Consider the following 25,113-nt stretch of genomic DNA (forward strand, 5'->3'; position numbering starts at 1 on the left):
ATGGAGCGTCGGTATGAAAGCTTTCAACAAAACCCTTGAAACACATTCGTGTCGTACTGCACTAACGCCCTTCCTCCATCTTTATTTACGAGCCATCCCCCGCACCACGCGTTGTAAACGCACAAAGCAGCCACATGTACACACACATACAAACAAACAAACAAACAAACAAACAAACAAACAAACAAACAAACAAACAAACAAACAGACGTACATACATGTGTGCATGTACACACCTGGCGCTTTTTCAATTCCTCAGCCTGTGCCTTACGCTCCTGCTCCGCATCTGCCGCAATGGGCGCCATATAAGCTTTGACGTGTGTTCGTACATTTGCCGGGAGCTGTGACTCGTTGAATACCCGGAGCGACTGTTGTGTATTCGACGTGTACGGCGTGCCATAAGTACCGGTGTGACGCGTGCGAGTGTGACGTGTGCAGGGTTGTGTGTACGGGGGATAGGGCCCGGGGGGGTCAATGGACAAGCAATCAGAGAGATAAAGATTAAGGTCGAATGCATCACCTTCCGGAGTTGCATTACATTCCAAAGGTACAACAGGCCCTTACGAGCAAATAATATAAAACATAATCCTTTGCTAAAGTTTGACGTAACCCTCTGCGTGCTCGGGGAGAAGCGATGTGCTTCCCCAGAACGCAAGACCACTCAAAAATGCAATGCTTTGACGCGTTGGAACGCACGGACATCCAAACCTCCCCCCGAACCCTCCAGGGCCCCGTGGACCCACCGGGCATAACTCAAGACTTAAACACACACACGCACAACCCCCCCCCACACACACCTACCCACACACGTACCCATGCTCCGTCTGTCATGGCAATTAAGCTTTGTTTGCTTGTTGCCTTCATAGGTATACACACACGTGATGTTACATACACAAACATTTATTTTTGATTTATTATATGAATTGATTTATTCATTTTTATTATTCTTACAATTTTTATTATATTTATATATTAATTAAAATAATAATCAAAATAATACAACGGCGGAAGTTCGCTGGGGGGTCCCAGGAGAAGCCGTACCGTCTTGGCGGACGCAGGTCGGACCGGCGCGACCACCGACCCAGCGAGAGGGTTATCAGCACTTGTGCGCAGGGAGAGGTCGACGAAGCTGTGTTTCCGAGATGTGCGCCCCCCCTGTGTTCGAGGCAGGTGGTTGTTTCATCAGGAGCGGGGTGAAGGGGAAGGGGGCTGGGTGGAGGAGGAGGAGGAGGAGAAGTGCGCATTAGAGGCCGCACTAGGGCTCTCCCGAGTATGATGCCCCGTCGGAAAATTGTCGCTGTTAAGATATCAATCCGTCGTTGCGTTTTCGCGGGTGTATAACGGTCTTCATGATCGCGATGTGCAGCAGGCGCAGGGCCCCCAGGGGGCCCAGGGCCGGAGGGAGTGGTGTGAGTCTTTTCAAAAGGGAAACTTTTCGCAGGGGATCTATTGCAAAATTGCTTGAATCAAAGTCGCATCAAGCTGCATGTCGTTGATAAGTTTGGTAAACATAAAATTAAGCGCTTGGGATTTTGGATTGCTGATGCGCATCCGGGATTGCAACTAGCCAAGGCAGGCAAGATCGCAGAAATGGAAGCGCGACCGCCGTCGCCACCGCCGTCGCGGCGGTTGGTTGGCTTAATATGCAAAAGTGAGCAGCTGAGAACGTGGCACATATATTCACAGGCCCAAAGCTAAAGATGGATTTTGGTAACAGGCAGAATGAAAGGAAGGAAGGGAGCGCCTGGCAATCTCTGTATGCGGTTACTAATACGTTCCAAAGCGACACCAGAGGGTCATTCCGCCCAAAGGCCGCCCGATCTCATTAGAATGCGACATGCCACGAAATTGATTTTGGGAGTTAATTATTTTAACATCCTGCGACCCCAGTGACAGCAAAAACGAACCTGCGCTTCAGCCTCTCTCCGTGCCCACTCCGCAAGCATGACATCTCGAGCCGCACCCCGCTGTCCGCTCTTCGGGCGCAATACTCTTTCCTCAGCTTCAATATTCCATGCCGCTTTGACGTGCTCGAACTGATGCATCAGCTGCCGACGGGCAGGCACATCTAGTAAACCGTAGACCGGGCGACCTGAAGTTGACAATAGTGACCATGTCAAAAATAAGTAGTAGCTCTTAGCCGTGATTTGTATGAAGATGTATCAGTCGGCTTGGCCTGTCATGCGTGTGCGTGTGGCATGCCAAGGATGGCTTTAACTTGCCTGCTCGATCATATGCAATCGCTCCCTTTGGCAATGTAAACCTTGATGAAGTCAGGTCCTCTTTAGTCTCCTTCATTATTCTTTATCAATGACTTTCCTTCCAACAGGGTTAAACGGCGGAACAAGTTGAAAGAATTATTGCCTCTGACTTAGAATTGCACTTTGTATTAAAAGCCCTCTTTTATGAAGGTTTTTCAGTCGGCTGGCTTGAATCGTTCCAAAGTACGGACGCCGGTGTTTCGCATTTACTTCCATAAGCCAGCACAAGATGATTACCAAAGAAGTTTCCTGCATAAGTGCTCAGATTTCATCCTCTGGAGGCAGCCTAGAAGCAAGCAAACTGCCTATCCACGAAACGACGCGAAACTCGATAATGTACGACCAAACGCAGAACTTCCAGGGCGCCAGGCTCGACTGCTGCTGACACGGCCACTAGACTAAGAAAATTAAAGGTAAAACGCCTTGCAGTCCGCCTTGCTCCAGTTTTAACCTCGTTATGGTTAGCGCCTTGAGGCATTAACGGCGCTCCAGGGAGCCAGCGCTGCCTCACCCACTCCTCCGCGTCAACTTCTGAAACCCGCTATGGGGACCTTCTGCAGTATAAAATAACCAGTAAACCTAGCACCTGAAGACTCCTGCACGCTGAAACCCCAAAAGAAGTTTACTGCCGCCATAACAGCCCCTAGGGAAAATACGCTTCCACCGCCCCGCATCTCACTGCACCGCACCACGTCCTTGCCGCTTTCAAGATATACCTTCGATAAGAGTCGAACTCAGCCACCTCTCACATGCACATGGCGAGGGCAAGAAGGCGAGGGCAAGGGGTAGAAGGTGATGGCGCGGGTGAGAAAGCGACGGCGAGGGTGAGAGGGCGATGGTGAGGGTTTCCCACTCCTTCCAACACGCCAAATAAGGCAAAAAAACGTCCATAAATTTCATCGTGAATTAGGGTTGCAGCTCACTCCTCCAAGTCTTTCTCTTCAGAGAATTAAGGAACACACACGCACAACGTACTACATTCACAGTAACCCCCACCACCCCGCTCCAGGGTGGTAAAGGACCTTCCTGAAATGGTCGGGTTGCCGGTTTTCCCCTTCCCATGCCCGTCGGGCCCACCCGATAGCGTTTTTGCATATCTTTCAATTTCTGTCGGGTGCCCCGATAGCCCATCCCAAAAGGTGCGACCTGAACTGCGCGGATTCTTCTGAGCAGGACCGTCTTGCGCGTCAACACTGCGCTTCTTCATGCTGATTGATTTCACCGAATGAAGCCAACGGTCGAGCAGGTTCAGCTTGAGAAAGCTGTTTTGGTAAAGCCCACAGACTTACAGGACGAGGCAGCAAACGTTCGAAAGGGTAATGTAAAGCTGCATATGGTCTTTGTATTACTTGTCAATAAGGTCGAGATAAGGTAGTGTGCCCTTCGCTTATGTATCCAAGCACGGATCCCTGTACAGCAGAGTCAAAGGATAAAGAAGGAGAGGCAACGACGTGAACGAATGCTACCACTACATTACATATTTCCATCCAGTTATATTTGTATGAATGCCATTATGTATCGCTGTAGCTGTCCGTCGCCGGAGGGCCAACCGACGACCCACGGCACCCGATCGGGCGGTCCTAGCGCCCCTAACCCTGTCGGGTCCCCCGACGGGAGCCCTCCGGGCCCCGTCGGGGGCTCCCGATGGCCGTTTGGCGTTTTCCCCCTTTTCGTCGGGTCCGCCCGACAGCATTTTCCAAAGCCTGTCGGGATTTTCAGCACAAGTGCCATTCCTGTCGGGACCCGATCGGACTGGACCACCCTGCCCCGCTCTCTCCGTGTAACAGCCAACGGGAGAAGAGGACTCAATTTTTCAGGCCGGAGGTCGGTCTGTGTGGCTCGTCCATCATCACCTCAATCCATGCAGCCCCCATTCCCAGTTTCACGTGTAGATTTTCTCGGGCCTCGACCCCCTCCCCACCCGTCCAATAAACCCCCTTTTGCCCCCTTCACCACACCGTCCAATCCCCCCCTCGCCAACGTCTCGGGAATAAATGGTGTGAGCCCGCCTGTTCTTTCCTCCCACTCTCTCCTTCCTCCTCCTCCCACCCCTCCTTCCTCGCACCTTCCCCCTCTGTCTCCCCTCCTCCTTCCCCACCCAACCTAAGCAGCAGCGCCTTACGGAGGTCAGCCAGCGCCTGTAGCAACCGGCGCGGGCCGAGAAGGCGGGGTCTTGGGTGGGCAGAAGTAGAAGCGAGGGGTGGATGGCCAGGGAAGCAAGCAAGGCCTCGCATAGGCCTCATCTAGTAACAACGTGCAAGTTCTTACCAGTATTTGCTGATGGGCCTTCTGGTGGGGTCCGAGGACTTTTTCCAAATGGGGAGTCTAATGGCAAAATCCGTAGTGGTTGCGGGTTCTGAGGCTTCCGTTTGGGTTTGCTTTTGACTGTCTAGGTGAGTTGCGTTGTCTGGTCTGGGTGGGAGTCTTGTTTGCTCTCATCGCATCAGGTGCAGTGCACGGCCCGCTGGCTCTACTCTTTGTGAGGCTGAAGCCCACTGTAAATCACATGCACACACATACATACACATACACTTAGGGTTTTCTTTCCTGTTTCAAAACCCTAAGTTTCAGCTATTTGTGCTTGTGTGTCATTCAAGGTAGAGGTGTCAAACACGTTCGCGCACTTGCTTGTTGTAGTAATATCGGTTCAATACTTCTCCCATTGTAAGATCCGCCCTACAGGCGCGGAAAACTGAATCAATCACGTATGTAGTCGCTGTATTCGCGTATAAAGCTGGGCGAAATTTTGCGATTTGTTTTGCAACAAGCCATAATTCATATTACGTAAAAAATTTCGCAGTTCTGCCGATGCGTTGTTTCTTTCACCTGGTCGACTGTGCACTGGTCACCTGTGCAGCTAGCAACCGGGCAGTATGTAACACTGGTTATGTGACATTGTTTATAAGCTGAAAATAAGTTGAAAGAAATGTAATCCTGATTATTGCAACTCAGGATCTGGGTAGGTTGGCAGAGATGGAGCTTGCAAGTGAAGATGACCCGTAAGGATACCAAAGATAAATATTTGTAGTCCCAACAGCAGGTCACGTATTACTATATGCAATACTACATATAAAGATGGAGGCTAGAGAGTGGACTGCCTTCCAGACACCAAAGTTGCCTTTGGACATTTCCCGCCGACGGAAACAACCTTATCCGGTGGTACCAAACCCTCCTGCAGCGGTTCGATGTGCTGGCCTTCCGCACGTGGCATAAGAGTGCAGATGGCTTTTGTGCTGCAATGGTGGCAATATGGGTCTACCTTTCAGACGTCAGACCGCAGCGTCAATATTCCGACCCCTCGATTTCTCGCAACGACGGACGGAGGGAAAACACTACTGGTAACCAAAAATCCACCGGGAACAAGTTGCAAAGCCAAGGAAATGGTGCATGATGCACCATGTCACAAAGATGAAACATAGAATAAAGGTACATGCTTTTTTTCCATGCATAACTGCTTTATAGTAAGAAGTAGCAAGGCAGGGGCCTAGCGATCCGTCGACATCTCATCGGTCGAAGCCGACGAAGCCCCAGTCGTTAAGTCCAAGCATATGTCAGAGAACCAAGTAAGCTGCCCCCAACTCATCGGTCTGTAAAGTTTATCAAAATTCTTAAGCAGCCTAGCTCGTTCATGGCAGAGCGCACGCACAACATCTCGGCGAAGGCCCTTCAACCTCCGACGTCTCATTACGACGTCAACATCCCCACTCCTAGCCCACAACTGTGCCACCACAGCAACGATTTAAGCAAATTATTCAACTTACTTGAACGACTCGGTCCCTCATCTCTGAGGACCTCTTGGAATCTATCAAACCAATAACAAATTACAATTCGATAAAACATACATACGTCGCATATGCCGCGTGGCGGCCCGTTGCCTTTCCAAAAAAAGTTTGTCAAGTGGATGAAAGAGGAGCAGCTGCTGTTTCTCGGCTGATGGCTCCTGACGACATGGTCCGCAATGGCGAGACTTGGTCATGCACTTGGAAAGCGGGGACAAATTGCGCCTGCTCAAATCAAAAAATCAGTCCACGCCTGCTGGACAGCAGGTGCAGGGTGTTGATAACCACCTTGGGCGTGACCGCAGGTTCAGTTCTCCAGCAGGCGTTCCACCTTCCTCGAGCACCATCGCATCCGCAGCGCACCCAGCCCGGGCACTGCCTACGGTATTGCTCCAACCATGGGCTGCACCGGGAAACGGGGCAAACAAGAAAGGCAGAAGACACAGAACTAGTCAAACACCCGTATCACAAATGACCATATCCTAACAAGAGATATAACAACAGCAAACGGGCAGGAGAGCCGGGCCATATTGGTTGATCGCAAAAGACATGTATGGATATATATGCGGCGTATGTGGTTGTGGAAATGCCGCGTGATGCGTGCTCAGCGCGATGCTGCAGTCGGCCATCATCAATTCGGAAGTGAGGCTGATTAAACCGAGGGCCAAGGAGGGACTGCCAAAGGGGAGAAAAGCAAATCCGTTGGTGTGACCGGGTTCAGATGATTTGGATCATGGCGGCTTCAACCCCTCCTCTCTTCCGCTTCCACGCACCAGCTCAGTCCTAAATATGCTGACCGCCCAATTGCCACCGCATATCTGACAGTCGTTTCCGGTGCACGCGTAGTCGCAGCTGCTGCTTCGTCCGTTGACCCAGGCAGCTTCCAGACTGTCACCCCCGTAACACTCGACGCCGCTTTCCAGGCCGAAGTATTCAAAGCCTGTGCATGCGCAACAGACGCAAACACAGCGGCGGCAATGTCGGTGCAACGAAGGGGGCATGCTTAGCCGGGTCATAAAGTGTGCAGGCAGATGCTCGGAGTCGCGCAACTCCGTCGCACCCGCAGCACGCCTAAATGAAACTCCCGCCGCCCCTGGACGGCTCGAGTCACACAGCTAGCATAGCTTGCAAGGAGCCCGAAGAAAAGGCCCTGAAGTGCCACATTGGCCCCGCAGCCGCACCGCTGGCCCGGCCCATACACCTCTCCTTAAATCCATTACACACCCACCCGCGACACGAGCTGTGTGGCGCCCACCCAAAGCCAAGAAGTGCCCAGTGCCTTCTTGCCCTGTTGCGCCCCCTGCCCCTACCCCGCTCTAAAGCCCGGCCCCCTATCCATCACCACAACCTCACAACACCAGGAAACGGAAAAGAAAACAATCCTGGTCGGGGCACCATTGCGAAAATTTCGTGCTACTACACGCTTTCCCCAAACGAAAAAATTGCGCCTCGCCCACCCGCCCACCCCACCCGCCCACGCACACACACCTCCTTCCTTCGCTAGTTGCCGGCAGCGGTCCACCGTCATGTTAGCCGGGGACACCTCCAGAAGGGCCGGCAGCGAGCGGACAGGGTCAGAGTCCGAAAAGCACCCTACGAAGTCCCCTGCAGGCCGGACGACCATGCACGCGAGTGAGGGAATACGTCAGGGAGGGAAAAGTAAGTTGAGCGGCCCCTGTGAGGTTGCAGGCCCTGGCATCACCCTGCAGAAAACCAGTTGCACTTTCCCCGGCAAACAAGTCGTCCAGATTTCAAGGGAAGTCAGAAGTCAGCTAAACTTATCGCATTTCCTGAGAACAACATGTGTATTGGAACTTTCTCCGTGCAATGTGTGTTTTGGACCCCCTCCTCTGCCGCCCACACGCCTTTATATGGACATGGTGTTAAGACCAGCAAAGCGCCGGACCCCCCCGGGTCCTATTACTGCTGTGTTACCATCCACTGGTATATGAGTGTCGGTCATTTCCAACACATGGCAGGAAGCCCACCGGTCCAAGCCCCCGTTACACGAAACATCTACTCCCTCCCCCCCTCTACTCCTGCCAGCAGCTGGACTGAGGAAGCCGCCCGCCGCTCTAGATTAGGAGGCCACCCTCGAGTAGGGTCGCCAGGACACGGAGGAGTGGATTGACTGCTTTGGTCGAAATGAAGGAAAGACGGTTAGAGACAGTGCAAGGCTGTGGTGGCCTAAGTGCGGCACACGACCAGGAGAGGGCCTCTTTCCTCACCTAGCGGCAGGGCATGTGGCGGTGGCGACGGCGGCACGGGCGGCGACGGCGGTGGGAAGATGGTGCGGTACACGCTGACCGCCCAGTCGCCGCCGCACACCTGGCGGCGGTTCCCCGCACATGACCACGTGCAAGAGGAGCTGGCGCCCAGAGAGACGGCCTGGCTTAGGTCGTTGCCCCCGAAGCACTGGCGGCCAGCCTCGAGGCCGTAGTACGACAAACCTGGACAAGCAGGGAAGGTACGACAGGAACGGATGGGCGGGTGGGTGATGAAAGCAGATGGGCAAATTGGCAGGGCGGCCCGCGCGCTGCGGTCTCTGCACCTACCGCCGACTAGCAGTTGGGCTGCATCAGGGGTTGCATGAGCAGACGCCGGTAAAGAAGGCAATGACGGTGTGCTGTGGAAGGACATGATCCACCCACAGCACACATGCGGCCAGCAAAACGCCACTTGGGGTGTATGTTTCTATGCACCACATATACGTGTGTGGTACAACGCGGTGTTACACGGGTGGTTCGCCCACGTGCTCTCTTTCCTGATGCTATGGGACGCACGACCGCCACGTACGCCCTCTCACAGCTGCCGTGTTTCCCATTGCCAAGATACATCTTGCCAAATGTCATCCTTAAGGCTTAGGCTCATTCGCAGACAGGGCCCCCCTGCTGGCTGCCCAGGGCACGTGTACGTGTTGTTCCGCCCTCCATGAGGAGACCTTTCGCAGAGCCGTTACAATCCGAACGATACCCCCAGGTTATACGTGTCATACGGGCCGGGGCGGAGGGGAACCCCTATCCAGGCCGAAAACCCGGAGCATGTCCATCCAAGGTAGTTGGGCGGTTAGGTTGGGTGGTTAGGTTGGTTGGATTGGGGTTTAGATGCACTGATGCACTCACCAGCCTCCAAGGCGAGCTGGCGGCACAGGTCGATGGTCATGTTGTCGGCGGTGAGCAGCACTATGGGTAGGACCCGTGGGTCGGCGCTGTCCATATAGCAGCCCACGTAGCAGTCTGAAGGGGGCAATCCAGTGCACGATATGGCATGAGAGAACGGCAGAGCAGTTTCTTCTCGTACGATGTACGACACGAGAGAGGAAGATGTTAGACATGCGCAGGGTTTCACCAAGCTAGGCATCACACCACCCCCGGCAACCAACAAGGCAGCCTTACCCCCGAAGCCTGCGGCCCCGCAACCCCTGGGGAAGCCCCTAACCTCATTTCTGCTTCTTTACGGTCAGATAAATTGTGTGTCTGCATGTATGTCTGTGTCTATGTCGTGGAGATAACAGAGCTGTTCGGGAACCCACCTGACTTGAGGTGGGGCGGAGGTGGAACTGGGGGCTTGGGAGAAGGAGGTGGCGGTGGGGAAGGTGGCGGTGGAGGCGGAGGATATGGCGGCGGAGGTGGCGGTGGCGGTGCCGGCGGAGGCGGTGTTGGAGGGGGTGGTGGAGAAGGTGGTGGTGGTGGCGGCGGCGGAGGTGGCGGCGGAGGGATAGGTGGTGGCGGGGGTGGTGGGGGTGGCGGTGGAGGATGTGGCGGTGGTGGAGATGGCGGTGGTGGTGGGGAAGGCGGTGGGGGTGAAGGTGGCGGCGGCGGTGGGGGCGGCGGCGGTGGAGGATGTGGCGGTGATGGAGATGGGGGTGGTGGTGGGGAAGGCGGTGGGGGTGAAGGTGGCGGCGGCGGTGGGGGCGGCGGCGGTGGAGGATGTGGCGGTGGTGGCGGCGGTGGAGATGGGGGTGGCGGCGGTGGTGGTGGCGGCGTCGGCGGTGGTGGCGGAGGTGGGGGGGTTGGCGGTGGAGGATGTGGTGGAGGCGGGGGTGGAGGCGGCGATGGAGGATTAGACGGAGGTGGCAACGGCGGCACTGGAGGTGGCGGTGGCGAAGGTGGAGATGGAGAAGGCGGCGGTGGTGGGGCTGGAGGTGCGGGATGCGGTGGCGGCGGTGGTGGAGGCGGAGGATAATGGGGTGGCGGCGACGATGGGGCATGCGGCCGAAGCGGCGGCAGGCTGGGAGGCGGCGACGGTGGCGGCGGGTTTGGAGGCGGCGGCGACGGAAGCGCCTCGACAAACGCCCAGCGTTCATCGGTACGGAGCAGCACCGTGCCGTTCGGCGCCCAGAACGCGGCGGCGCCGGCGGCATAGCTCAGGCGGTTGTAGCAGCGGAGCAGTACGAGGTTGTAGCCGGCGGCGAAGTTGACGGTGATGTTGGCGATGTTGGGCCAGAATGCGGACGGCGGCCATACCTGGTCGTTCACTATGACGGTTACATTATCGTCGACGACGATGCGCACTTGTACACCGGAGAGGGCGGCCGGCAGGTAGAGGCTGCGTGCGAAATAATAGACGGCGTCGGTGGGCTGGGGGTTGAACAGCGCATCTGGGCGAGACCATATCCATTTGGTAATGTTGTCGGGAGTGAAGACCAGACCGTTGTGACGCTTGAACGTAGAAACGACTGAGAGTGGGTCAGGCCATGGTATGCAAGAGAAGAGGAAGAGGAAAGGGGGGAGAGGGAAGGAAGGGGGGGGGTCACCGGGGGGAGATTGTTTAAGGAAGAAAACCCTAAGTTAGGAGCCGAGAGAGGGACGGGCGGCCGGTGGGAATGGAGCGTCGAGTAGGGGGTTCGAGTCCGGCTGGGGCCGCCGCAAGGTGGTCCGGGTAGACCCGGTGGGAGGGCAGGACGGGGTGAAGCCCATCTTCCCCCCCTCCCCCCCTTTGCGCTTTGCTGGTTGCAGCCGCCAAGTGAGCAATGCGCGACGACGCCATGCACTTGGCACGTAATTTCGACATCTCCCTCTTAACCATTGCAAATGGCTGACTGGGATATTCCAACCACAGCTGGGTGAGGACAAAACCAAACAGGACTACCATCACCTTAGAAGCAACCGCAACCGCAACCGCTACAACTGAACCACAACAATCCCCACGAGGCCCCCCCTCAGCGGCAGCCTAGGGCCCCAACCCCACACCTCGTTTCGCCCCGGCCACTCGGCCGTCATCACGCCAGAATCCTGGGTAGATGTGGCCGGGAGGAACGAGAGCTCCCTCGTTGTCCTTGAGCCGGCAGGTCTTGCTGCTGTGTTGGTAGTCCCAGAACATGCAGTCGGGGGCGGTGTAGCAGGCCTCACAGCAGGCGCCCTCATCGGGCAGGATGAGGGTCTTCAGTGCGCGGATATCGTCACCGTACCCAGCGCCGTACTGCAGAATGCTGCAGGCTGTTTCGAGTCAGGTGTACGGCGGGGGTAGACGCGTGGTGGGCCAAGGCGTGGGGGGGGGAGGGGCGGGTTACTTGGTCAGTGCGATCACGGGTGAAGCGGTGTGAGAAGTAGTAGTACATCGTAAGTGTTGTGAAATGGGATTGCGAGGCGGGCCGGAGGTGAACAGCGTTGTTGGTGGTTGGTTGCCGGAGTTGTAGGTAATTGCCTGTATGCGCAGCTGGCCGTTGTCACCGTTGGTTCGGAGCTGGCTTTGCCTCTGTTGTTTGTCGTGTTGGGCTTCCTCACAAGCTCGCACACCGAAGCCCAAGCAGTTCCCATGAAGGGCTGCCGAGTTGGCAGACCAGCCGGCAAACGCCTCAATAACCCCAAACGGCACACCGGCTGTACCACCGGGCGGCAGATGCGCCACCCTGGACGCAGAGACTGTAGGTTTTCTGAGAGTAACGAAAGAAAAACAAGGTTTTCTGTGTATTTGCCGAGAGCGTACTCGGCTGTTCGTTGGTGGTACGGCGGGGCCGCAGAGACCGCAAATGAGCGGGTGACCCAAACGCAGCAAGAACCAGGTCAAACCAACGTTCCGTGCCGCGCGTAGACAGGCCCACCGGCCACAGACGCAATGGATCACGCAAGAGAAGCTGCCAGAGGGGGCCATGCAGGAAGGGGAGCCGCGAGAACTGCAAGACAGGTGTCATCTCACGGGGTAACACTAAATGGCCTTTCCCTTTAACGGGCTTTTACTGGAAACCGGCTCCCCCTAAACGACCGCGACACGCGGCCCCCCCCCCACACACACACACTTAAAGCTAGGCATCCGGACAAGAGCGGCGGCAGCGATCAAACTAGTTAACCAGGAAAAACTGGGAACGATGGCTCTCTCATACTTCCACACCCCCAAACGAAGGGGTAGATGCCGTCCGTCAAGACAGTCCCCACGCATAGCGATAGTTATGACTCATTGAGGAGGAAGGGAGAAAGGGAGAGGGAGGGTTTCCGTATTGCCGTGTTAGAGGCAATGTTTCAGGTTGCGCGGTCTGCACCTGCCATATGGCATTTTCAGGCGAACTGCATTGGTAAGGAGGTTCGTTTCGTCCATAATGCAACGCCGCAGCCCACCCTCCCAAACCCGGTCAAAGTCGGCTGCTCCCTCCGGTGGCATAGCAGCCACGTGTGTGTGACTCTGTGTCAACTGCGAGCTAGCTAGCTTCCCTCTAGTCGACGTATCGAGGAGCGTGGGTGAGGACGCGGGAGGGGAGGGCTTTGATGTGGGTGTTCCCGTATTCTGTACGATTTTACCACAATGTCACAGAGGAACTGCAAAGTAGTTCTCGTACGAGCGCACGTGATGTAAGCAGTTTTCCTTTGTGCGTAAGCATCCACATGTAATTTAGATACATTTCTTTCCGTACGGAACGCAAGAATCCGTACCTCTGTTTCTCGTTTTGTGTTTTTGCCTTAATATCGTTCTGCGGCTCTATATTGTACACGTACATTGAGGTTTATCAATGTACGTCAATGTACATCGAGGTTTATCAATCAACACCAATTGAGGTATTTAGCTGTCATCCGGCAAATGAAAGCACAAATCATGCAGTCTTAGGGATAGGCACACACACGCCGCGGGACGACACACTACCCGGGATCTGTTCGCCATCCCCGGTATGCCGTACCTGCAGGATAGCCGTACACCAGCAGCTCTGAAACCGCCAACCGAGAAGTGTTCACGGCAGGGTTAAAGTTCTGCACCGTCACGAACCGTCCGATCAACGGTGGGCTGACGGTGATGTCCAGAAAACCGCCGGTGACGCCGGAGCCGGGCATCTTATAAGCCAGGCTGTTGTACGTGATCTGGTTCACGTTAGGCACCTGCGCACCGCCGACACGGACCTCCGCCCGGCATGTCTCGTTGCCGCAGCAGTCCTCGCGCAAGGATAGGACGATGCGGCTGACGATGAAGGCCTCGCCGAGGTCGACGGACAGCCAGGGATTTACGTCGCCAAACCGACTGATGTACATGGACGTGTGATCCGCGACGCCATCCACGGCTCGGGAGGGTCCGTAGGCATCCTGTCCCATGTAAACGGAGGAGCTGAAGGCGGGCTTTCCGAATGCGACGTTGGTTGTCACAGAGGCAGGGGGCGGTGGCGGCGATGAAAAGGATGTCGTCGTTTCTGAGGGAAGCGCGCAAAGGCAGAGGAATAACACCATATGCATGAAGCTATGAATCACAAACCTCAACGCAATTATTGAATTAGTTGCGAGAAAGCCATGGTCAACTGTTTCACGAGGGTCAAAGAAGGGGTAAGTACAAGGGCAGGCGATGCGCGGATATGGTTCCAGAACCCATGAATATCCTTGTTGACTGAAGCATTCTTGTAAGGCATCGCGGTGCAGATAGTTAATGTGCAATCCTGCCAACAGCCTCGTTACAACCGGAGCGGAAATACACTTACGCAAGAAGCTTCGCCTAGCAGCATCAACATGGTAGATTTGTAGAATTGTCGTTAGGAGAGCTACAAGCAGCACCAGCTGCGGGTGCTGCCGAAGCGGCGACCATCGTCGCCCCATGGCCCTTCGCAGGACGTTGTAAGTAGTGAGCAGGGTATAGCTAAGCTATAAAAGCATTACCTTAACAGCTTAAAGTTGCGCTAACTATTTATATCATGCTTGTAGTCAAAAGGGTGTTGTACACCACACTTTTCAACTGCAGCAGTAATGTAGGTGTCGTCACCAAAATGAGCATGCATGCAAGCGAATGCCAACTTCTAAACGCATTCAAAAGCCCTAAGTCACATGAATCAGCCAGAAATAAGCGGAGTTTCGTTCGCTCCCACAATTCATCCTCATGCTACAGCCGGAGTTGATGGAAGAAACAGTTGCCACACTGTTCCTCGCCCTTAATACACGTCGTCCATAAGACACACCATAATATTATAATTTTTTTAAGTGACTCATTATAAGTGAACCCTCGATGCCCCCAACGAGGTCACTCTTAGGAATGCCAACTGCACGTACCGCACCTGAACGACGTACCGGGTACTGGGTACGCTGTGGAGTACAACTCTCACCTTCAATAAGTTAGGGCGGCCTCCAGGTGGGTGTTCTTTATGGGTAGCGATAGCGATAACACTAAGTCGCAGTGGGGCGCTGTATCGTCTGACGATGCCATGCTGATGACCTTTCCATGATCATTGACTAAGAAAAAGGAGGGGACCCATCAGCATCTAATCGCGATATGCTAATGAAATCATACAAAGTTCACACCTATATTTAAAAATGGCGCATAGCCCATCGTATTTGCACTTATCCCTTCGGATCCCAACGCTGCAGCCTGAATACCAGTACAGTTTTCACCCTTACGCCGCAAGTCCTTCCAGATTTCGTTAAAAGAAGTTCATACAAGCCGTACCAAAATCCCGCCTGTTTAGGATGAAAAAGCAGAACTTGCAGACGGCATCACGGACAGCGTCGGTGCTTAGTCTGTCTAATGTGAGGCCTGTCCACCGCGCATCCGAGGGAAGCGCTGCAATAATCACTTTTCTAGTCAAATATTTATCTCTTCACTATCAGCGTTCAATGCAGCGGTCCGTCTATCTGATTGCTGCCTGCGACATCACCAGGCAGGAATGACTCCACAGCAGGCATACGTCCCCGCAACCTAATAGTGCGCAACGCGAACGGCATTCATATAAACACAATACCGAATAGCGTGTGTAGTGTAGCGTAACTCGCTGCTTCCGTGTACTCAGCTGCGCCACAGTTACGGCGTTTTGGCCCCTGCACGGCACCTGTTCAGGAGGCCCCCGTTTCTATAACATAACAGCTGATTCGAGTCAACGGCAAGATACTGCTGCTCAGGGTACAATGCTGGCTTGCCCGATGACACCGGAAGAGGTGGCTGGCCAGCTTGCTTGACCAGGATCGATACCACTGCGTAGGGCGATCGCCTCCCTCTGCCGTCTGCCGCAACCCGGGAGTTCCTAGCTCGAGGCACGCCTTCGTGTACATCTTTCTTCTTCTTAGTGTTCTGCTTCTTTCATTCTGCGTCGCAAGGCGACGCTCATTTACCGACATACGCTCTAGAAGGTAACCCACGCATACCGCGGATACCCCAGCGGCCGCTAACCGGCGGACCGACATACAGACAGACCTTGGACAGGCCCCCACGGCGGCCACGGTTCGTTGCACCCGGAGGACTGCATGAACACGAACCTGTTACGTGAAATTACTGAAGCGCTTTCCACGCTGGACTCGGAAGGATAAACTGCATATGCCCATGTACGGCAGACACGGCATGGAGGGCTGCTGTACAAAGTCGCCTCCCCTGTCCAGCAAGGCCCCCCTCCCCCACTCCGCTCTTTCACCCTAAACCCCAAACCCAGGTCGCCCCTCGAGGTTTTTCTCACTTTTCTCCCTCCCTCCTCCTGGCCTCCGTCCCGCGAGAGAAAAGATTTGGGGACTATGAATAATAGGGGGTGCGAAGTCGCTTGGGAAAGGTGTAGCGCCGGCGATGCTGTCCCCAACCCCCAGATAAACCGAGACGCTGCAACCGAACACATCCACCACGTCCACACACACCGCCCCGCATGCGCGCACCAGCCATGCAGGTCCGCGACTACACCGACAGAGTTGCAAAAAGGGCCCTGAAATTCCGTCGCGGAATATCAAGGAAAGGACATCTGACATTCTTTACGTAGTGGAGTGCTAAAGTCAAGGGCCACCTCAAAGGACGTTTCTGGAGCTCTGCAATGTCAGACCAATCAGCCCAAAACCAACAGATTTCGAAAGAAGCTATACTCCTTTTTTTGGCACTAGGTTGCGACCCGGCGAGCTGTTCGCGTGCAGACTCTGTGCGGGTCACATCGTATCATCAATGCGCGGTTTCGTCATGATGTGCTCTCCATACAGATCGACGGAAAGAGAAAAACAGGCAAACAGACAAACAGGCTGACTGGCAAAAAGCACAACTCCTCTCGACCCCAAGCGGAGCCTTACGGAGGTCCGGATGCCCCGGCGGAGGGAGAGTTACCGGACAGGGGGGCGCCGCCCGGGGTAGCGTTGGCATTCGTGCTGTGTATGTGTCGGGACAGCGAAAGCACCGGCAAACGTGTGGCTGCAGTCGACCCCACGGCATGGCCTTGGCCGAACCCCGCGGCACCTCCGCCTCCACCACCCCCAACCCCACCCACAGCCTGCCCACCAACACCAGCAGCCGCGGCGGCAGTGCCGGCGGTAGCGCTGGTCCCAAATTGCTGCTGGGGCGGGGCTGGGGGCGGGGCTGGGGGCGGCTGGGGCGGGGGCGGGGCCGGTTGTTGGGCCGCCGCGTGTCCGGATTTTGAATTCCTCCGGATGGGGCTCTTCGGTCCATTGGAACGCCGCGACTGGGTTTGCTGCTGCTTCTGTTGCTGTTGTTGTTGCTGTTGCTGTTGTTGTTGTTGTTGCTGCTGTTGTTGTTGTTGTTGTTGCTGTTGCTGTTGTTGTTGTTGTTGCTGTTGTTGTTGTGGAAGGGTAGCCAGAAGGTAGCCGAGACCACCTGCCAGGTCGCTTGATGTCTTTCTGGACGCTAGGCCCGGCGGTTGCACGTGGGATACCTGGTGCTGCTGTTGCTGCTGCCGTACCAGCTGCGGTGCCGCTGCAGAACCGACGGTGGCGGCGGCCGCCGCCAGCGGCGCCAAGTGGACGGAATGATGGGCAACGGCACCCACGGCAGCGTTTGCAACAGTGCTAGGAGCTCGGCTACGCGCTACGGCTGAGGCGCCGCCGCCGCCCCGGCCCCCGCCGCCACCAGCGATAGCGGCAGTGCCACCGCTGGTGCTGCTAACGCCACCAGCAGCGGCAGGTCCTGCAGGAGATGCCGTTGAGGCCGCCGCAGCCGCCGCCCCTGCTGCGGGGGTCAAGCCGCCTCCAAGGCTGGTTTGACGTGTGCGTGGCGGCGAGCCGCCGCATCCACCGCCGGCCCCTGGTACCACTGTTCCCTGTACGGCAATGAAACGGGAGTGCTGCGCGAGTACGGCAACCGGGGAAGGCCTGTGCACCGGGGCGCGGGCAGAACGGATGCAGTGGGGGGGATGGTACGGAGCCTCAGAAGCTGTGGATAGGCCAGGCTGACGACGACGATGATAAACATATGTAAATATACAAATTCACAAATTCTGTATTATACAATTATGTATGTTAAAACATACTAATAGCATGATATTTAAATTATTGTTATTATTTGCGTGTAATTATATGCTCTATTTTATATCATGTAAATAAATAAATAAACAAGAAGTGCACAAAAATGCCACATATGTCCATCTTGGGCAGGTTTGGCGCCAGGTAATCATGATGAGTGGATTCTCCAGAGGTAACTTGGACTGACAGCTAAATTCCGAAGATCGAGAGATCTGATTCAACAAAACTATGCCGCGGGGGCTTATCGTGGGGGAAACCGGGTGTACGGCTGAAACTGAAACTGCACGACACGTAGGAGCTGTTGGTGGGAACGCACACGCGCGTAACGATGGTCAATGTCGTCCTCACAGCGCATGAGGAGGAGTGCACTCCTCGAGAACACACTGCAATCTTGCAAGTCCTTCCTTTTCTCTTCGTGCAATCCTCTTTGCTCAAGAGCTCTTTTTGACTTTCGACTCTAAATTTTGCTCTCCTTTGAGGAGCTAGGTGGCTAGCTAGCAGGTCTAGGGGGTCTTGGGCTCATCGGGAAGCCCGCCTAGTCTGGTTGGGTCGGATTGGGACATTTCCGGTCGACCATACCGATAGCATCATCATGGCAACCAACACCATCATGCATGGCCGTCATCATCACTTTCATTATCCTCATCACGGTGCTTTAGAACGCGCCTACCCGAAAGCTCCGCCCCCACCGCCGCCGCCGCCGCCGCCGCCGCTGCCGTTGCTGCCGACTCGGGGATGCTTGCCTCCCCCGCCGCCGCCGCCGCCGCCGCCGCCGCCGCCGCCGCCGCCGCCACCACCACCACCGCTACCGGATGTTAAGGATGGCGCTCGCGGCAAGCCGCCGCCGCCGCCGCCGCCGCCGCCTGCGGCTGTTAATGACGGCGCTCGAACCAAGACGCCTCCAGCACCGATACCGCCCGGGCTCGCCAAACAGCCGACCTGCGCACCCGGCGGGGTTGTTGTTGTTGTGGTGGTGGTGGTGATGGTGATGGTGGTGGTGGTTGATGGTGCTATACATATACCAGGGGACCTCCAAGGACACAAGGATAGCGGTGGCAACAACAGGGGTTGCTCCAAAAAAAGGGTCCCAAGTACGGCAGGTCACGGAGAAGGAAAAGAAGAAGAAAATGTCCTACAACACCGGGGGCGGCGGGCCATCATCCGTACGTACCTCTCCGTACGGCCCCGAAGAGGAGGACGCCTGGGTGCCGCCGGAGTTAGCCGCGCCTGGTGAGCTGGAGCTCGCACTCAAGGCGGCATAGGGCGGCTGCACGGACATGACGCTCAGCGATGGCACGCGTCGCGGCAATGGCTGCTGCTGGTTCACAGGGGGGATGGCAGCCGATTGCAGCGGCTGTTGCAGCTGCTGCTGCTGCTGCTGGTTCTGGTGCTGTAGCTGGGACGGTTGCGGGGAGGGGTAATGCTGCGATTGGTGCTGGTGCTGATGCTGGTGGTGATGGAGAGCCGGCGCACCGGTGCCAGTCGAGGCTGTAGCACGCAGCGGCACAAGGCCCACCAGCATTAGTGCGTCGCCCGCCGCCGCCACCGTTGATCCAGCTGGCAAGGAGGTTGCCGTATGGACTTGCGACGTGTGAGTGTACGAATGTGAATGCGGGTGCTGATATGGGTTTTGTTGACCGTGCGATGGTGATGGCGACTGGCCGGCGGAAGAGCTTCCTAGCAGCTGGTGCGCCACGAGATAGGGGGAACCGGATGAACAAGATGCAGCCAGCGGCGGCGGCGCTGCCGCCGGCGAGCCATGCGACCCGTGGGTCAATTGAAACGGTGCTGCTGTAGCACCCACAAGCGTCTTCTGAGACGTTTGCGGAGACGAAGACCCGAAGCCAGTGGCGTTTGGCACGTGCAACGGGGCTAGAGGTGGTTGCGTCAGGGGAGCCAGCTGCGGCTGCGCTGCCGCTGCCGCTATCGCCGCCGCCGCCGCAGCGAACTCGCCGCTGTATGAGCAGCGCAGGGGGGCCTGGGAGACAGAGGTCGACCGCGAGTGGGAGTGCGAATGGGAGGGTGACGTCAGCGGTGATAAGGACGGCGCGCCGCCAAGGATCAGCGGCGCCACCGGCGGTACCGACGGCCGCTGCTGCAGCAGTGCGCCACGCGGCAGCGGCGGCGGCGCCAGCGCGGAGTCCAGCGGCAGCAGATCTCGCGGCAACACCGGCGGCGGCCCCGGCGGCGGTGTGCGACCGCCACCGCCACTTGCCGCTGTCGTACTGTCCGCGGCAAGCTTGGCATTATCCGATGGCGACTCTGGCGGGCTGGCGGTGCCGCCGCCGCCGGCGAGATGGTACATCTCCCCATCGCTGACGTACGACTCGCAGTCTAGAATGCTGTCGGCGCCGCCGCTGTAGAAGGACGCCGGCCCGTGGGCACCACCGCCGCCGCCGCCGCCGCCGACACCGCTGCGTGCTGCTGCTCCCGCCGCCGCCACCTCTTCAAAACAGCCGTGCTCGCCGCCGCCAGCCCAATTGAAATTATCCTCCTCCTCCTCCTCCTCCTCCTCCTCCTCTTCCCCGTACATTCCGGGACTGCGCCCCAACCCCAAGGCCAGGTCGCTACACCCGACTGGAACCTCTCCGCTGACCGCCTCCTCCTCACCGGAGCTGAAGGTGATGATCTCGAACTCGCCGCCGCCGCCGCCAGCGCCACGGAAAGCCGACGAGGCGCGTACACCGCCGCCGCCGTCGTCGGGCTGGTTCCGCCGCTCCGTCTCCAGGCGGCTCAGGAACGGCGCCAGCAGCGGCGCCAGCCGCGTCCATAGCTCCGGCAGCAGCTGCGTGTCCACCCCGGGATGGTGACGAGGCGTGGTGGAGGGGTGTGTGGTGGAGGGGTGGGTGGTGGAGGGGTGGGTGGTGGAGGGGTGGGTGGTGGAGGGGTGGGTGGTGGAGGGGTGGGTGGTGGAGGGGTGGGTGGTGGAGGGGTGGGTGGTGGAGGGGTGGGTGGTGGAGGGGTGGGTGGTGGAGGGGTGGGTGGTGGAGGGCCGACCGCGCATAGACGCTTCTAAGGGGTGGTCCGTATCTCCCTAGTCCCAATCCGCGCTGCCTGTTGTCGTAATTCATAATCACTACTACACGCAGGTTTGAGTGGAGGAGGGGAAGCGAGGGACGAGCGCCTGCCGACCAACCCACAGAGGAGAGTTCCTAAGCGGCCTGGTGGTGATTGAAAGCGCTTACCGTCTCGGCAATGTCGTACAGTACGGCGCTCTTGGGTTCCACAGGCGGCAGGCCGATAGCAACCGCCTTCTCGTCACGCGGCCGCTCTCGCCGCCGCCGCAGGTGGGCCGGCACGTGCGCCTCCCACTCGTCGTGCTGTACGACAAAGGTCTCTTCGAACGTGCCGTCCGACGCCAGTACCTCCTCCTGCGTGCCCTACGGCGCCGCCGTCGCCGCCGCCGCCGCGAGCGTTACACCAACGGGGACGCGGGAAATTTAGGTCACATACCGGGTTTCAGGTCACATGCTGAAACCCGGGTGCCGCACACAGCGCGCAACACCACACGACGCCGCGCCGTGAAGCTGCATATCTCTACATATATACATATATATAATGCTATATATATCGCGTTATATATGTGTATATACGTGTATATATGTATATATATGTGTATATATGTATATACAGCATTCCATACATGTAGATATACATATAGCAGTGGCAATACCACAGCACGTGCGCCCTCCCTACCCCCCCCCGATCTGGTTCCCCAGTCTTCCTTTCCTCTCTACCTTCACCCTCCCATCACAGCCCTTGCAGACACGGCACAACGATGTGCGGGTTCGGTAGCTCGCCCCCTCCCCCCGACTGGTGCGACTTACGGACAGTCCCGCAGGCGGAGGCGTCAACCGAATCTTGCTGCCAAATACGGCAAGTTCTCCGCTCGCAGTTGTCGCTGCCGCCGCCGTTACCGCGCGGCTGCCGCCCTTGGCGGCGGCGGCGGCGGCGCCGCCGCTGCTGCTGCTGACGCCAGCCGCTGCAGGCCTGTGCTCACCGCCTGGACTCCCGGTTGACAGCGGCGGCGGCGACGGCGGCGGCGTGTGCATGTGCGCGTATGGGTGCGAGTGCGGTGCGGGCTCGGTTGCCGGAACCTGGCGGCAAAAGGTCACACATGGGATTGGGGACGGGGCATGTGTTGTATCCCGTAGGGCGTATTACCACGGTATCTGCATCGGCCGATCGGTATATAAAATATAAAGTCGTAATATAGCAGCATGTAGGGTGGTGCATCCACGTTGCATGAAGCAGGGCGTTCGTACACTGGCTGTCCAGAACCTTTTGAAATCCGCCATTTACGTGAGCTGCAGTGCAGGCCCTACCCTGGAAGACGGCGGGGCTGGTCCCTGTTAACAGCACCGGCTCGCTTTGTTGTTGTTCTTGTTGTTGGAAGACTATTCTCTACTTCTTGCTAGTTGGTGGTGGCAGTAGTGCATGTGGTACGACTCACGGTGGGGTCAACGCCAGCCCGCACCACCGCTGGTTAAGGGGTTCAGCTCGGGCTCTCGTTTTCGCAACCTCTCCCTCTTCCCCTCTCTTTCTCCCACTCCCTCCATCTCTCGCCCTCTCTCGCTCCCGCTCCCCCTCTTCCCCCCTCTCTCTGTCCCGCCCCGTCCTTCTACACCCGCAGCGAGGTCCCCCACCTGGCGGCCCCGCAGCCACAAGTGCGGCTTGAACACGGCCCACTCGGCGCTCTGAACCTCCACAGGGCGGAAGAATTGGCGGTCCTCGGGGATGCGGCTCGCATAGGCCTGATCAGGCAACAACCACCATCCAGGCAGCAACAACATCCGGTATAAGTTGGGTTGGGCATGTGGGCAGGCAAGAGGGGCAAGAGGGAGCTATATTGCAGCAATATATATCAAGAACAAAACTGCAAACTGCGAACTTCTGGAAGCTGCGAATTTGCTGGAGGTGCAGGAGGGCAACGATTGCAGTTTGGCAAAGGAAAGCAGGTTGCATGGTCACGGGGCAGGAAAGGCTTTGGATCAACGCTGTTCAGTTCGGTCATGCAGTGATGAGAGCGCAATCAAGTGCAATGCTGTGACAGCGTGGTGCTGTGCAGTGAGGAACATCCGCTTCTGCTTTAACGACGAACGCATAAACGCATATCGGATTTCGATGATGATCCCGGATTCAATCAGTTGTTGGTTGGTAGTTTTAATAGGACTGTGTGAGTACACAGGGCCTGCTTCCCGCACACGCACTTCCCTCACAAAAGTCTCTCTTCTCCTCCACGATTATCGCTGGTGCCGTACATGCCCGGCTATGTGCACACGTCCGCACAAGCAGTGCCTGTGTGTCGTACCGCCCTCCCTCAGTCCCCCGCCAGCTGGCACACAGCCCTACCTGCTCTCTCCTCGTCCGCCTCTGGCCGCGGCCCCCAGCGCCCTTAAACCTGTTTAGGCAGGGGATTTGCGTGCGGATTGGGATGAAACAGCGGGGTCGGACCTTGGGGTGCGGCGCAGCGTGCTGGGCCCGTGGCATAAGGCCCTCGCGGAAGTGCCGCGGCTGTTACCACACCAGCAAATGAAGGTCCTGGCGCATCCATGCCATGATTAAATTTGCCCTCATCATGTTTAGCAGGATTAGAGACCGCAAACAAGTTGATGGGCTCCGCAATGTGATGGGCTCCCCCGCCCCGACACAAGGTGGTGCAGCGGGTGGTCGCTACGTGGGTGCCGAGGTGGCAACACGCCGGGAAATGTGGGCCTAAGCGATGGCGGGGCTGTCCAACGCTGTTAACCCAATCGAATGGCGTCAAAATCGCATCAAACCGGCCACGCTCCAGCGGGCAGACCCCGAGACTAGCATCTGCGCGAGGCTTCACACAGCCAATCGCCCAAACCGCTCCTCACCCTGCATCCGCTTGTGGTCCCCCGGCCGCCTGCGCAGCTGCCCTGTTATGGTACTCGAACACGCCCTCGTCGAAAGCGTCCAGCGCAGCGCGAAGCTGTGATGTGGCTTGAGCATCCACATCTTCCACGCCCTAGCGTAATGAACAATGCGAGGATCAACTAGACTGTACCAGTAGAAACGCCTGGGCATAGCATGGACCGGCCAAGCCCACCGGAAAGAGTTCGTCACAGGCAGAGTTTACGGTTAAATCCGTATATGCTATGACCGATCGAAACATGACTTCCAGAGCAGTGCTGTTGCTTCTTAGCACAAGAGTAAATGCCTATTCATGAGCTTCCCACATTCTTAACAACTCCTTGAGTCGTGTACTGTCAAAGAGGTTTCGGTTAATAGCACGTCATAGTTAGAAGGAAAAACAGCAGATAACTGCAGCAAAGACTCCGGAACGCCTGTCTACGTCGAGGCTACTGTATCCCAGCTTCAAGCGGCTTACACGAGCCAAATCTCCTACATGTATTCGCTGTCTTAGAGGATCGTCGCTGAACAGGGCAATGGAGGCGCAGAGTGCGTTACTGCGGTAAATTGTCAGTCGAGGCCCAACAGCACCATCCGCAACGGTAACCCTACCGTACACGGGATGGTTAAGGCGTAAGCGAAGGCATCAGGGGAATTTCCCACGGCTTGGAATCTGCATCTGTGGACTTGCAGCTTAAGGTCCCACGGGATACGTGTAAGCACAGTAGCAGTGCGTTTTGCTGCCGCTAGAATGTGCTCCTTATGCACATAGAAGCTGGCGTTGCGAAAGCTCTGCATGGCCCTCGCAAGACAATCGCATCTTTGCATAGTTACATATGGCGAGAGGAGAGCTAAGGCCGCACTTGTGCTAGGGTAGGGAGCTTCACCCTACTCCATGCTTTGCATAGCCCCGCACGAAAACCATCCGAAATGCCATCCACACATGGCTTGAGGACACATGCATGTTCATCAATTCACCCATGACCACATAGCCAGCCAGAAGTGCAGCGCACGTGCCCAGCGCCCCAAGGTTTCGCTAGGGAACGCGCTGCCCTGACCGCTTCAATGGAACCCCGCGGGCACAGTCTTTATTCTCCTCACGACGGTGTGTGACGGCATTTAAAAAGAAAGATGCAGCCTCTTGACTACAAGGCCTTGAAACCTGAACACAGTGCAGTGCACCCCGTCGTTGCTTCGGAAAGCATGGCCCGGATAGATCTGTCCGCCGAGCGCTGTCGGGTACCGAACACGGGCCTATCTGTAGCTTCATTCGCTCCCAAGATTGCCTGCCTTCCATTCCCCTGCACTCTTCACAAAACCCAAGACAACAAAGGGACTCATCCAGGCGTTACCCGTTAGCCCATTTTCCGCGTGTGTTGGCCAACAGCCGGAATCCCGCAGTGAACAAAACAACGATGAACCCCACGGAATGCAGGGCAATGCAGACAGTGGTGCAAATCCTAGGAAACCGTTTGCGTGCGTCCTCCCACGGCCCCGTGGGGCCGGACAAGTCACGATCTCTTCCACAAAGCTCTCTTCCACACGCTTACACGAACCCTGAAGAGTGATGTGCATTCCGCA

At 56.8% G+C, this 25,113-nt stretch overlaps 1 protein-coding gene across 1 annotated transcript; it reads right to left on the reverse strand.

Moving 5' to 3' along the window:
* Positions 1–1,182: 1,182 nt before the first annotated feature.
* On the reverse strand, positions 1,183–24,360 carry VOLCADRAFT_97747 (uncharacterized protein; the record flags this gene model as incomplete). Its single annotated transcript, XM_002956698.1, has 29 exons — positions 1,183–1,209; positions 1,908–2,092; positions 3,551–3,670; positions 4,327–4,399; positions 6,814–6,980; positions 7,529–7,645; positions 8,269–8,490; positions 8,596–8,613; positions 9,163–9,276; positions 9,573–9,606; positions 10,363–10,718; positions 11,233–11,478; positions 11,767–11,891; positions 12,519–12,689; positions 12,907–12,952; positions 13,149–13,326; positions 13,366–13,649; positions 15,629–15,742; positions 16,679–16,744; positions 17,012–17,505; positions 18,603–18,685; positions 18,827–19,917; positions 20,266–20,440; positions 20,841–21,035; positions 21,483–21,752; positions 22,302–22,409; positions 23,008–23,056; positions 23,517–23,647; positions 24,145–24,360. 29 exons carry the CDS (start codon positions 24,358–24,360, stop codon positions 1,183–1,185), a joined length of 5,475 nt encoding a protein of 1,824 aa, XP_002956744.1.
* Positions 24,361–25,113: the final 753 nt, after the last annotated feature.

This window comes from Volvox carteri, assembly GCF_000143455.1.
Source record: "Volvox carteri f. nagariensis unplaced genomic scaffold VOLCAscaffold_64, whole genome shotgun sequence".
NCBI classification, from domain to species: domain Eukaryota; kingdom Viridiplantae; phylum Chlorophyta; class Chlorophyceae; order Chlamydomonadales; family Volvocaceae; genus Volvox; species Volvox carteri.